Genomic DNA, 11,696 nt, shown 5'->3' with positions numbered 1-11,696 from the left:
GGTGGGAACGGGATGAGGTCGAAGGAGGCCAGCCGTGCCCCTGACTGCCCAGGCGGCTGTGGGTAAGAGCGATGCTTGCGTTGGTAGCGCAAGCGTTGACAGAGACAGCGCATGCCTGTGAGGCTACAGCGGCTACAGGCTGCGCTTGCTGAAGCGGCATCGCCCTGAGTAGCTTAGGGCGGCGCAGCACTGAACAACAGTGAGCAGGAAGAGCCAAGTTTTAGCCTTGTGAAGGGCGAGGGCAGGTCGTCAGCCGCTTGCTCGACCGGCGAGGGTCAGGCAAACTTAGTGAGCTTTCACTTTATCGTGTCGTGCGGCGCCCTTGGGCATGGCAACTCTTGCAACAGCCAACGCGGCAGCAGCTGCGCAGCAGCAGCTTGTGCAGCTGAGTGCCGCCCTGGTGACGGCGTGCCCGGTATCCGAACCCGCTGCCACGATACTGCAATGTGATACAAGCATCCACGCTTTCAACTTTTTGACACGCGAAACCCCAGCACACATCTCATTTCGCAGATCGATTCGCTCACAATGATCGGCAGGCTCGCTTTAGCCGCCGCCCGGGCGGCTGCACCTGCGACGCGCTCGCATATTATGTCTACAGCTGCACGTTCGTTCGCTTCTGAGGTGGGAGACACTTGCACCCAACCGAGTGCATTGCGGGACCACCTGCGTGGCCCCGCCCTGCCTGCTGCATGCGAGGCTCAAATGAGGCGTGACATTATCCCCACTATACGCGCCACGAGACCGCGTGAGCGTCGCGTGCACAGACTAGACGCCCAAACCGCCGGGATTGGCGCCTGCCTCTCAGCACGCTGATCTGGCATGCACTGCACAACCCCCAGGGCAGTGCCAGTGGCGGCGGCAGCGGCAAGGTGCTCTTGGTGGTGGGCGCTGCCGCTGCCGGTGGAGTTTACGCCTGGAAGACTGGCCTGCTGGACAGCCTGAGCGGCAGCCCTGGCCCCGTGATTACGGTAAGCGGTGGCGGCTTATCGACGCAAGGCAGGGGTGCGCGCTGCCTCGGCGTCCCAGTCCGCACCTCGTCGTCGCATGCCACACGAGGTTCAAGCATCGCCATCTCTTCTTATCGATACCCCCAGGCTCCTGCCAAGCCAGACTACGGTGCGGTGCGCAAGGCGATCGAGGACGTGCTGGATGTGGATGGCTATGACGATGGCTCCTACGGCCCCGTGCTGGTGACAAGGGCGGGTCGGGGGAGGACAAGGGCAGGGCCGACCAGGCGGGGGCAAAGGGGAAAGGGGCCATCAGGATCGGGATGGCGCACGGGGACATATGGAGATGTTTTGGGGCGCAGGGGCAGTTGTGGCCTATTTTGCCTCCGCATGGCTCGCTCATGCGGTACTGACGGGTTGATGCATTAAAGGTGTCCGCCTGCTCCGTCCCCTCGCCCACACCCCTCCTCCCCGGAAGGTGCGCCTGGCATGGCACTCTGCGGGGACGTACGACAAGGCCAGCGGCACCGGCGGCTCCAACGGTGCCACCATGCGCTTCGCTCCTGAGAGCGAGCACGGCGCCAACGCGGGCCTGGCCGTGGCCAGGTATGGCGGCAGGGAACGGCAGCGCAGGGCGGGGCATTATTGGATGGCTCCCAGAGACGCGAGCGGGTGCACAGGTGCAGCTGCAGCTGCAACAGCTGGCCCCGCATGTGCTTGCACGCCTGCATGCATCCGCTCCATGTCCCCTTCAAACACAGACCCGCCCTGCACTGTCCCCTCAGGAACCTGCTTGAGCCCATCAAGGCTAAGTTCCCATGGATCACGTACGCAGACCTCTACACCCTGGCTGGGGTAACCGCCATTGAGGCCATGGGCGGTGCGCTCGGCGATGGGGAGGGGAAAGGGGAGTCTTGTGGCCGTATCTGCTGTGCTGGCCGGGGTCAAAGCAATATTTGTTTTCCAGCAACAGCAATAGGTTAGAGCAACAAGCTACTGGTTGTTTTGAAAATCTCCCCTGCTTGAGTCAGGCCCACAGAACTCCTTCGCTGCACACCACCCCCTTTTTGCCACCCAAGGCCCCACCATCCCGTGGGCTCCCGGACGCAGCGACGCACCCGACAGCACCGCGTGCCCTCCTGACGGCCGCCTGCCCGACGCGAGTCTGGGCGCTGCCCACATCCGCGAGATTTTTGGGCGCATGGGCTTCAACGACAGGTGGGAGGGGGGGAGCGCGCGCGGCCACTTGGCCGAGGAGGCCGATGGCTACAAAGGGGTGATACAGGCTGTTAAGACGGCAGGTCAGCCCCGCCAATACCAACGCCGATGCAGTGCTGCAGCAAGACATTAACACCCTCTCAATCTTCCCCCCTTTAAACAACCCCACTCCTGTGCAGGGAGATCGTGGCGCTGAGCGGCGCACACACGCTGGGCCGCTGCCATGCCGACAGGAGTGGCTTCCTGGGTGGGTGTGCTGCCCAGGCTGACATGCCTGGTGGATTGCAGGGCTCCTGCTTACTCACCTGATCTTGCCTGTCTTGCGTGCTTGCATTGACACGGGAGTCACTCATTCATTCTCAAGAAAGAGCGTCCGTCCTGTATCTGCCACCGCAGGCCCCTGGACCAACGCGCCCACCACCTTCAGGTGAGGCTGCATGGACGCTGTGCATTGCAACAACTGCTGAGAGCTGCTGTGCGGATGGTTGCAACACCCTTGATGCCAGCCAGAGGTCTTGGGCTTGCCTTCGAGTCTGGCATGTCCGCACCAGCCCCTGCGCACGACCTTCCTCTACGTTCACCGAGCCCACACGCTGGTCCCATTTTGCCATCCCAAGGGCCTCACCCCCCACATGCGCTCCACCCACCCATTCACCTTTGGCAGCAACCTGTACTTCCAGGAGCTGGTCAACAACAAGTGGTGGGTGCCATAGCAAATACACAAGCACGCACTCACGTGTGCACATACGCCGAACCACACACATTGACATACTCGCGCACGCACAAACACATACACATGCAAGTGCACACATTTGCACAGATACACTCCGATGGCTGGTTTGCTCTTGCTGCCCTGTGTGCAGTTGCTCGTGCCTGAGCTGCTGTCTGCAGCTGTTTGGTGAGTCTTGCCCGGTGGTGTCGCAGCCGCACCCTCTTCTGTGACGCATTTTCATGGTACATTGCCCTCTCCACCTCCCACCTGTCATGTTATCCCCAGGCGCAAGAAGCGGTGGAGCGGCCCCGTGCAGTACGAGGACAAGAGCGGCGAGCTCATGATGCTGCCGACTGACATGGCCCTCATCTGGTAGGGAGGGGGGCTGAGGGCGGGTCAGTGCCGTTGCGGGTGGTTGCCCATCAACTTACGTCAACAGACAAGGCCTTGGGGTTGTGGCTTGTGAATATCAGTCAACCTAAATGTGGTCAACCACCATCACCTCACACACGTGCGTGCGCGCAAACACGCACGCACACACTCACGCTCACAAGTGGTACACACACACACACACACACACACACACACACACACACAAGTGCAGACGCCGACTCGCCTAATGTCACGCAGGGACCGCAAGTTCAAGCCTGTGGTTGATGAGTACGCCAAGGACGAGGAGACCTTCTTCAAGGTGTGCGGAACACCCGCCTGGTGTGGGTTTCATTGGTGCTGTGTTGACACCTGCAACGCGGACTGCCCGCTGTTACAATTTCATATCAGGCGGCTATCACCTCACCGTGCCAACCCCACAGGACTTTGCCGCGGCTTTCTCCAAGCTCTTGGCACTGGGGGTGCCCGGCCAGGCGGCCTGACGGGCACCTGACATGCTTGGAAAAGAAGTGCCTCGTCTCAGCAGCCGGCAAGCAGAGATGGGGTGGGGAGGCGGCGCTCCGTCTGGATGGAGACCGCCAGGTAGTTGGGCGACTGGTGTTGCCACTCTTCACAGCACAGCACCTGTCTGACAAGGTGCTGCCCTGCTTATACTTGATTCCGTTGGATGCAAGGCACCCACGTGTGCGGGGCTCACCAACTGCTGCAGCAAAGTCTGCAGCAGCCGCACCCAGCTGGCCTGGCGGTTGCTTGCAAAAGCAGCGGGCTGGCGTGCACTGCCCGCCGCACCAACTTAACACGCACTTTCAATCCTGAGTAAAAACTTCTTCAAAATCCGACCCTGTTCAAATAGAACCATGTGGTCAATGATTGATCCACTTTTGCGCTGGTCAAACCTGAATTTTGACAAGCGCAGTGGGAGTGGTCTGCAATAGGCCGCCAAGTGGTGCTCACATTGCTCACATTGATACGAATACATTATTTTTCTATCGTGTTGTTGTCAATACTGGGGATCGCAAATACCGGGTCGTACGGTGCTGTGATTGAGAGGGAAAAAAACACCCGGGCTCGTCTCAAATCACATCGCTCGCCGCCTTCCACAGCGAATCGCACGACATAGCGCTACATATGCGATGTTTTTCTCGATTGCTTTGCCCTTTTGCGTTGTTCGCCAACACCACTGCCGACCTTGCCCACCTGCGCAGCGCATCGGCGTGAGCAGTAGCTGAGAAGCGGCAGCATTGGGAACCGGCCTGGGGCGGGCCCCTTACAGCCGCACCCGGCCATTCTGAGCCGTAACCACTGCTCATGGCGCATGCACGGCTTGGCCAAGGTCTCTATAGCGGCGGGTACCAGCACTATCTGGAGCAACGTGTGGATCAGCTTGAGCAGCAGGTGCAGGGTGGGCATGTGGTGCACCAGGTCCAAGCTGGTCTGCTGCCCATAATGCATCATTTCACGCACTTTTTATCCCTATACATGCCTGTTTGCAGGTGGCGCAGCACAAGTGCGATAATCAAGCAGCTACAAAGGCGCAGGACGCTTCCCAGCAGCAGGGAAGTCCCTCTGAGCTTCAGTCGATGCGGCACGATCCGGAACGTCGGCGGCTTCGCTCTGGCATCCAGGAAGCGCAGGTGCACTCCGAGGAGTCTGTGCTGGGCAGCCAAGGTGGCAGTCTTCGCAATGCAGTCGACTTAAGCAACCCTCGTCAGTGGCGGGCTGTCAGCGGCCCTTACAGCACAGCAGCATGCTCGCCGGGCGGGCCAGCATGGCAGCAGAAGCAGCCACGGGAGCAGTGGGACAAACATGCAGAGGCGCACGCCCTTGCCACACAATCAGCCAGTGCCGAAAGCACCAACCAGGCCCCAGCTGCTGAGTTGGTTGAGGCGACACGCCTCCGCAAACAGCTGCATGCACAGGAAGCCCGTGTCGCGCTAGCCGCCAGCGAGGCCGGGCGCCTGGCGGCTGAGAACGCGACCCTTAGGGTGCTGCTGCAGGACCATGCTGGTCATGGACGTGTTTGGCCGTTGCAGGCGGCATCAGTGGGGCCGGCAGCGGCCAGCAGCAGGCCTGGTGCAGGTGATGACGGTTGGGGGAGGGCAGAGTGCAGTAATGCTCGGGGCAGCCCCGCAGGGAGAGTGCACCCTCTGCACGATTGCACAGCAAAGCTCGAGCTTCAAGTTGGGGAGCGCTCAGTGCCAAATGATGGCCTGGTACCAGGCGCCAGGTTCGAGTCGACGGGCGCAGAAGCCTTATCAGCCGAGCTGGCAGCGGCAGCAGACCTTGCGGCGCTGACCCTCCAAGGTCAGGAACGCGGCAGCAGTCCTGATAGCAGCTGCAGCAACGGCGGCGACAGCAGCAACGATTATTCGAGAAGGGAGGCGAGCACCAGCAGTTGTGGAAAAGGCTGCCAACACAAGGCGACTGACAACAGCGCTGCTGGCTGCGGCTGGCGTGCGCTGCAGGACGAAGTGCAACAGCTTGGAATTTCTGGCGGCGATGGCAAGCCTCAGTGGGACGGCTCCACTGCAACTGCATCATGGCAGGTGCATTCAGACAAGAGCGCAAAGCACAGGTGCAGCTACAGCTGCAGTTCAGCAGGATTGCCCCTTGAAGCCGGGACGGCGACAGCGGGGCGTGGCCCAACACGGCAACAACGCCCCCCCAACGTGGCCACCATGCGCGGTGTGGCGCCAGCAGCGTGCTCATGGGTGCCAGCAGAGGCTCTGTCGTGCATTGAGGAGTTTTACTCGCAGCATGGCCTGGCCGGCAGTGTCCCCTGGGTGCACCTGGAGTCGCTGCTGGCTCGATTGGACAGGGCTTTTGGTGAGCGAGAGGCTTCGCGCCTGGTGCAGCAGAGGGAGCACTTCGAGAGGCAAGTAGAGGCAATTAGGCGGCGCTGCAATGCCAGCCGCAACATGCCCCAGGTCGTGGCTGAGGAGAAAATATCGCGGTTGCAGCGGCAGCTTGCAGAGGCGCGGCGGGTGATGGCAGCGCGAGACGACTCCAAGCAGAAGGCCCTGCTTCAGGTTTGGAGAGGGGGCTGCATGACACAGGCAGCGTGTGCAGGACAGCGTTGGTCACCTGCCTGTGAGGGACCCAATACATGATTGCCGGTACCTTGCTTGCAGTTCCCCCCCCCCCACACACACACGCACGCACGCACGCACACGCACGCACGCACGCACGCACACGCGCACACGCGCTTACACACATGCAGTACGTACACACCTCTGATGCTTTCCCTGATTCTTTGTGCCCTGGCCAGACAAGTCTTTAGAGTCCATACATGATAATTACCTCCCCATGGGTACCTGGCCCCCACAACAACAGGTAGCCAAGCGAGGTTCTCACCTCAGCCGCGAGCTAGAAGAGAGCGAGGCAGCCAACGCACAGCTGGCCAACCAACTGCAGGCATCAAAGGCTGCTCGGCTTGAGGCTGCTGCCCACCTGCGGAGCGCATTTCTGGCAGGAGCACGATGGAAGGCACGCCATCTGGTAGCAGCGCTTGAGAGAGCCGAGGCAGAGGCTCACGCAGCCGCTCAGCAGTTGGAGGACTTCACACGTGGATGGGCAGGTGCGAGGGTGGGGCTGAGCTGCAGGGGTACATTGATGCGAGCTGCAAGCGCTGGTGTACGCCCATGCATCCACAGCAACCTGACCAAGCAACATGCATCAGCTGTCGTCCCGCACTCTTGCCTGGCTGTTCCCTACCTGTGGCAGAGGACCTGGGACTGGAGTCACTGCTGCTTCCAGAGCTCCTGCCACGCCAGCAGGCAGCATTTGTTGCCAATGCCACCGCGCTTTCGGCAATCAAGTCACACGTTCAAGCTGCGGTGGACCAGGCAGCTGAGGATGTTGGCGGCAACAATGCTAGTTGCCGGCATATGAGCGCCCAGAGCGTCGGCCCCCCTGCACTTTCAAACTGTGAAGAGGGCACTGGCAGAAGGGTCTTGGGTTATGCACTTTGAACTATAGCATGCAAGCAGAATCACTCGTTTGCACACTCCAAGCCAGTATGCGGACTTGCAAAGGAGTTACAAGTGTTGAAAGCACCTGAGCTGCTGGTGCGTGCGCTCCCATCTGTGTCGCTGGCTGCCAGGCAGGATGGCTGTGCGCAGGTGCAGCACAAGTCTCACCCAACACAAACATTTCAAATTCAGATGAGAAGAGAGACACTCAGTACCAGAACCATTATGTGCTGCTGTGCGCCGCATTTGAGTGTGTGTGATTCCTGCCTTTGTGTGCGAGAAAGTACCGCAGGTCAGGAGCTGAGTGGAGGTGGCCAAATAATTGGAGCCTGCCAAAAAAACTTGGGGCTCTTTAAAGCGTGGTGCATGTCGCAGCGCCGCTACTCAAAGAATGCGTTGCAGATTCAGTCTGTGTGTGCGCACACAAACATGTGAGTGCAGTGTGGACTGGACCAACGATCCTTGTGAGTCGATCATGGTGAGCACAGTGGCTCGCCTTCCTGTTTTGAGTATCCGGCTTTTGCCCTGCTTGTAGACTTGTCGTCTGGCCTACCACAAACAATTAGCATGTGCGTGTGTTGTTCTGCCTGTAGTCACAGGCCTGCCTTGAAATGCTGGCAATCTGCGCGCGCCGCTCACAGGCCCTTCTTGGGCTTCTGGGCCTGCTGCACCGCCTGAATTGCAGGCGACGCCTTTGCCGCCGGGGACGCAGCAGCAGCCGCGGTGGCTGGTGAGGCGGCAGGGGCGACGGGTCCAGCCTCGGTGGTGGGAGTTGCGGGGGTGGGGGCCTGGGGCTGGTACAGCCAGGCTGGGCCATTGCTAGGTGCCGCCTTGGCCTCGCACAGCACGCGCCTGGCAAATGAAAAGAGGGCGTGGGTGGTGCAATTGGGTCAGTTCAAGGAAGATGGGTGACGTCTGCTGAGCGTGGAGAGCTCAGGAGGCGAAGGCCCCCAAGTTGCCGCAGCCCCCGCCCCCTTGACACCACTGGCTTCCCTGGACGTACCTGAGATCCTTGAATTGCGACGTGAAGGGCGACTTGTCCCAGGCCAGCTTGCCCCCAAAGGCGCGCTCCTGGTCCTGGTCGGCCCACATGCTGAAGGTCACGTGCTGCGGCGCGTTGGGCGGCCTGAACGAGCGCGTGAAGCCCACCCCCTTCATGTCCTTCCAGCTGACCTCCTCGTCGTAGCGCCGCCGCAGCAGCATCACGCCATTGGCGTACCACGCCACCTGTAGGTCATCGCGAGAGGTTCCGGCCACCGGGGGGGATCGTGGGTTGCCAAGGAGGGGAGCAGGACGCTGCGAGGTGCTGCTGGCAAGGAAGCACGCATCAGTGCCAGACAGTGGCTTGGGATTGCCAATGCTCCGTCCCACGTCTTGACCCCTAATGCCCCCGGCTGCGGGACCCACCTGGTCGGGCTGCCAGTTGAAGGCGAAGGTGACAAACGTGTTGCTGGCGTCCTCCCCCTCCTTGAGGCCCAGCAGAGTGCGGTACTCCTCCGGCTTGACCAGGCGCTCGCCCCCGCTCATGCCCTTGTTGAAGCTGTTCAGCCACAGGCCAGACGGCACACTGGGGTTGCCGTTGAGGAACTGGGCGGGTGGGGTGGTGGGGAAAGAAGAGCAGGGGTGAGCGGCGCCCGCCCGGGTCAATTCGAGTGCTGTTGCTTGCCATCCTGGGCCTTCCATGGCACTCCCGAGTGCCAGGTATGGGATCCCAAAGCGAATGGTGGATTCTCAGAGATGAGGGAAGCTTAAGCAGTTTGCCAACACCAAATACTAATAACGGCTTGCACCATATCATCACTTGGCCTTCACGGCTTCCCCATGTATGACTCCATATGCGTGCAAACGCGCACAACTGTGCCTGCACTTGGGCGCGCACATAGACACATGCTCGCTCTCTCTCACTCACACACACCCATGCACACGCGCACATGCTGCCCCTCACCTCGTAATCAATCTCGCTGAAGTCCCCCCAGTTGGCGGTGTTGTAGTCGTCGCTGGAACGCGTGTAGAAGGCGGTCACGGCGCCGGACGACTTGTCGATCTTGCCGGTCACCTGGGCGTGTGTCAGGCCGGGATCGCAGTAGCTGGCAGAGCGTGGGCGCGAGGTGGCTTCAGAGGGCACAGCCCCTGCTAACATCCCCTGCACCTGCGCAGTGCGCATGCTTCTCTTCGTAGTACGGCTATCGCTATCTGGCTCTCTGACCCACGCCTCTAGCCCAAACTTCCCACCTGGTACATGCCAAACATGTGCTTGCCATCGTTTGTTGTAAAGCGCAGGCCGTTGCTGCCCTCCTGTTGAGGGGGACGGCAGGTTGAGGCGGTGGAGCACTCGGCACCAGCGCTCGGCTGGATGCATTTTGCTGGCACATGCGGCGCCATCGCGCTGACTGCCACTCATGCCTTTAAAAATGGTTTTCCCCTCCTGCCTGCGCATGTCTGTTCCGCCGGGTGTCCATCAACACAGCGAATAACAGCTGCACACTCGTGGGTCCGTCCACCTGTCAACCAGCAGCCCTGCCCACCATCTTGATCGTCATGACGCCGTTATCAAAGGAGGCGTGGTTGTCGTTGTAGTGGAAGTTGAAGCTGTTTTTCTCCATGGGCACGTTGGCCACACGGCAGGTGGCCTCGCCCGCATCAGCATGATTGTAGAAGAGCGCGGCACCTGCACCCTTGTCACCGCAAGCGGCATCGGGTGCACGCGCGGCTTCCGCGGGGATCACGTTGAGGCAGCGGCACTCAAAGTTGGGGGTGATTGCATTGAAGGGGGCACCCTTGGTGCGGCAGTAGCCGGCGCACTTGCTGATGCTGTAGGAGACAAACTGGGCCGGGGGGTCGGAGCTGCGCAGTCCGTCCAGCTGGGTCAGGTCGAAGCAGCCCTGGTATTGGCAGACGGGATTGCAATGCACGCAGGTGAGGATCTCATCCGGGGCGTGTGGGTGGGTACAGGAGGCCGCTGCTCAGGCATGTAGCGTGCACGCAGACCCACCAGGTAAGCTCCGTGCGGCGCATCGGCGCTCTGGGCAGTAGCGCTGGAGGCCGCGCACAGGACTACCAGCAGCAAGACGAGCCGCTGCATTGCGTAAATAATGAACGCAGATTCACGTGGCACTCGGCCCGCGCCCTATGATCGGACAGCTGGTCAAAGGAGGCGCTTGGGGATGTGTGCGATCGTGTTGTATGGTAACAAATAATACAACGCGTTTCGCTACGAATAACATGGTATATCGTCCCCTGGACAGGAAGACGTAAGGGTGTTGCGCTCTCTATCGGGACGCTAGCCCGGCGTTTCCATAGCTGCCACGCCCCGGCAGCTGCAGCGCGAGCAGCCTGGCCCAGTGGGCTACCCCCTGTTGGTGTGAAATGGTAAATTTTCGTGGAGATTTATCAAAAACACAATATCTCACAGCATATCAACATCGCTTGCCCAAATGACGCTGCAGCTGCGGCCCCCGTGTTGGCCTGTGCACTTTCAACTGCCGCGCAGCCCTGCGCACCGTCGAACACCCATGCACAGCCCCCTTAAGATGCTGGGAGTGTTGTATGCTACTACCACAAGAGCTAGCAATCTGCCATTGCCTGGGTTACAAGCATTGAGCCAGCCCGGGCTGGTAAAGCAGTCGCGCAGGCTGTATGTGCGTGCCATGTCGCGCAGGCAAAGTGGGTGCTGATGGACTACAGACTTTAAATTGATGTGCAAATGTCCGGGGCCTACATGACCGGCAATAGATGCTGCCTGGCCTTGAATATATACACACTCATAGCACTCCGCATGGCGCCCTCTCACACTCCAAACAACACAATCGCAGGAGAAATAGCAACCTCGCTCGCCTCTGAACCCCAAAAGGAGGCCCCCATGACAGCGTGAGGGGGGCGACCGGCGCTGGCTTTGCGCCATGGCCGCGACTCGGTGTGCCTGCCCGCTCTGCATGTCATCCCGCAGCCAAGGGCAAGGTAAACCCACGCAACACAGCGCGCGTGCCTCCGCCCCGACACCAAGGGCCCCAAGGCTCGGCCGTTGCCTCGACCAGGGCAACGACGTGTCGCTGCCGTCACAGGTCATCCACTCCCGGCCCGAAGGGGTCGTCGTCGTCCACGTCCTTGGGCCGCAGGGGGACCGACTTGAGCTGGGGGGAGTGCTCCAGGGCCAGCTTGTAGCCAAAGTGCGGCACCGGGTTGTAGTACGTGTCCATGGCCACGCGCTCGTCCCACTGCTCGCCGCCGGTGCTGTGGCCGTGGCGCCGCACGGTGCCGTCCCCCGGGTGCTGCTCCCCCCACCAGCGCTGGTAGCGGTGGCCGCCGCCGTCGACGGACCACACCTCGCCGTTCTTCTCCCCGCGGCCGTCAGCAAAGGCCTCGTGCCACTTGTCGCCCCACTGCTCGCGCGCGCCGCCGGGCAGGATGCGCTCCGCCCTGGGGGTGCAGGGTGGGTGGTGAAGGGGAGGGGTGAGG

General features: G+C 61.0%; 2 protein-coding genes across 2 annotated transcripts; one reads left to right on the top strand and one right to left on the bottom strand.

The window, feature by feature from the left end:
* Window positions 1–528: 528 nt before the first annotated feature.
* MNEG_2380 (cytochrome c peroxidase) lies at window positions 529–3,752 on the top strand (the record flags this gene model as incomplete). The annotated part of the gene is made up of 12 exons (XM_014049138.1): window positions 529–624; window positions 843–971; window positions 1,098–1,193; window positions 1,429–1,556; window positions 1,736–1,830; window positions 2,030–2,168; window positions 2,348–2,415; window positions 2,565–2,595; window positions 2,833–2,868; window positions 3,166–3,252; window positions 3,511–3,571; window positions 3,693–3,752. 12 exons carry the CDS (start codon window positions 529–531, stop codon window positions 3,750–3,752), a joined length of 1,026 nt encoding a protein of 341 aa, XP_013904592.1.
* A 4,124-nt stretch (window positions 3,753–7,876) lies between these two features.
* MNEG_2379 (hypothetical protein) lies at window positions 7,877–11,437 on the bottom strand (the record flags this gene model as incomplete). The annotated part of the gene is made up of 7 exons (XM_014049137.1): window positions 7,877–8,093; window positions 8,245–8,468; window positions 8,649–8,828; window positions 9,187–9,297; window positions 9,474–9,536; window positions 9,767–10,123; window positions 11,312–11,437. The coding sequence occupies 7 exons, from the start codon at window positions 11,435–11,437 to the stop codon at window positions 7,877–7,879; spliced, it is 1,278 nt and encodes a 425-aa protein (XP_013904591.1).
* Window positions 11,438–11,696: the final 259 nt, after the last annotated feature.

This window comes from Monoraphidium neglectum (assembly GCF_000611645.1).
Source record: "Monoraphidium neglectum strain SAG 48.87 unplaced genomic scaffold scaffold00269, whole genome shotgun sequence".
In the NCBI taxonomy this organism is placed as follows: domain Eukaryota; kingdom Viridiplantae; phylum Chlorophyta; class Chlorophyceae; order Sphaeropleales; family Selenastraceae; genus Monoraphidium; species Monoraphidium neglectum.
This window is presented reverse-complemented; position numbering and strand designations above follow the sequence as displayed.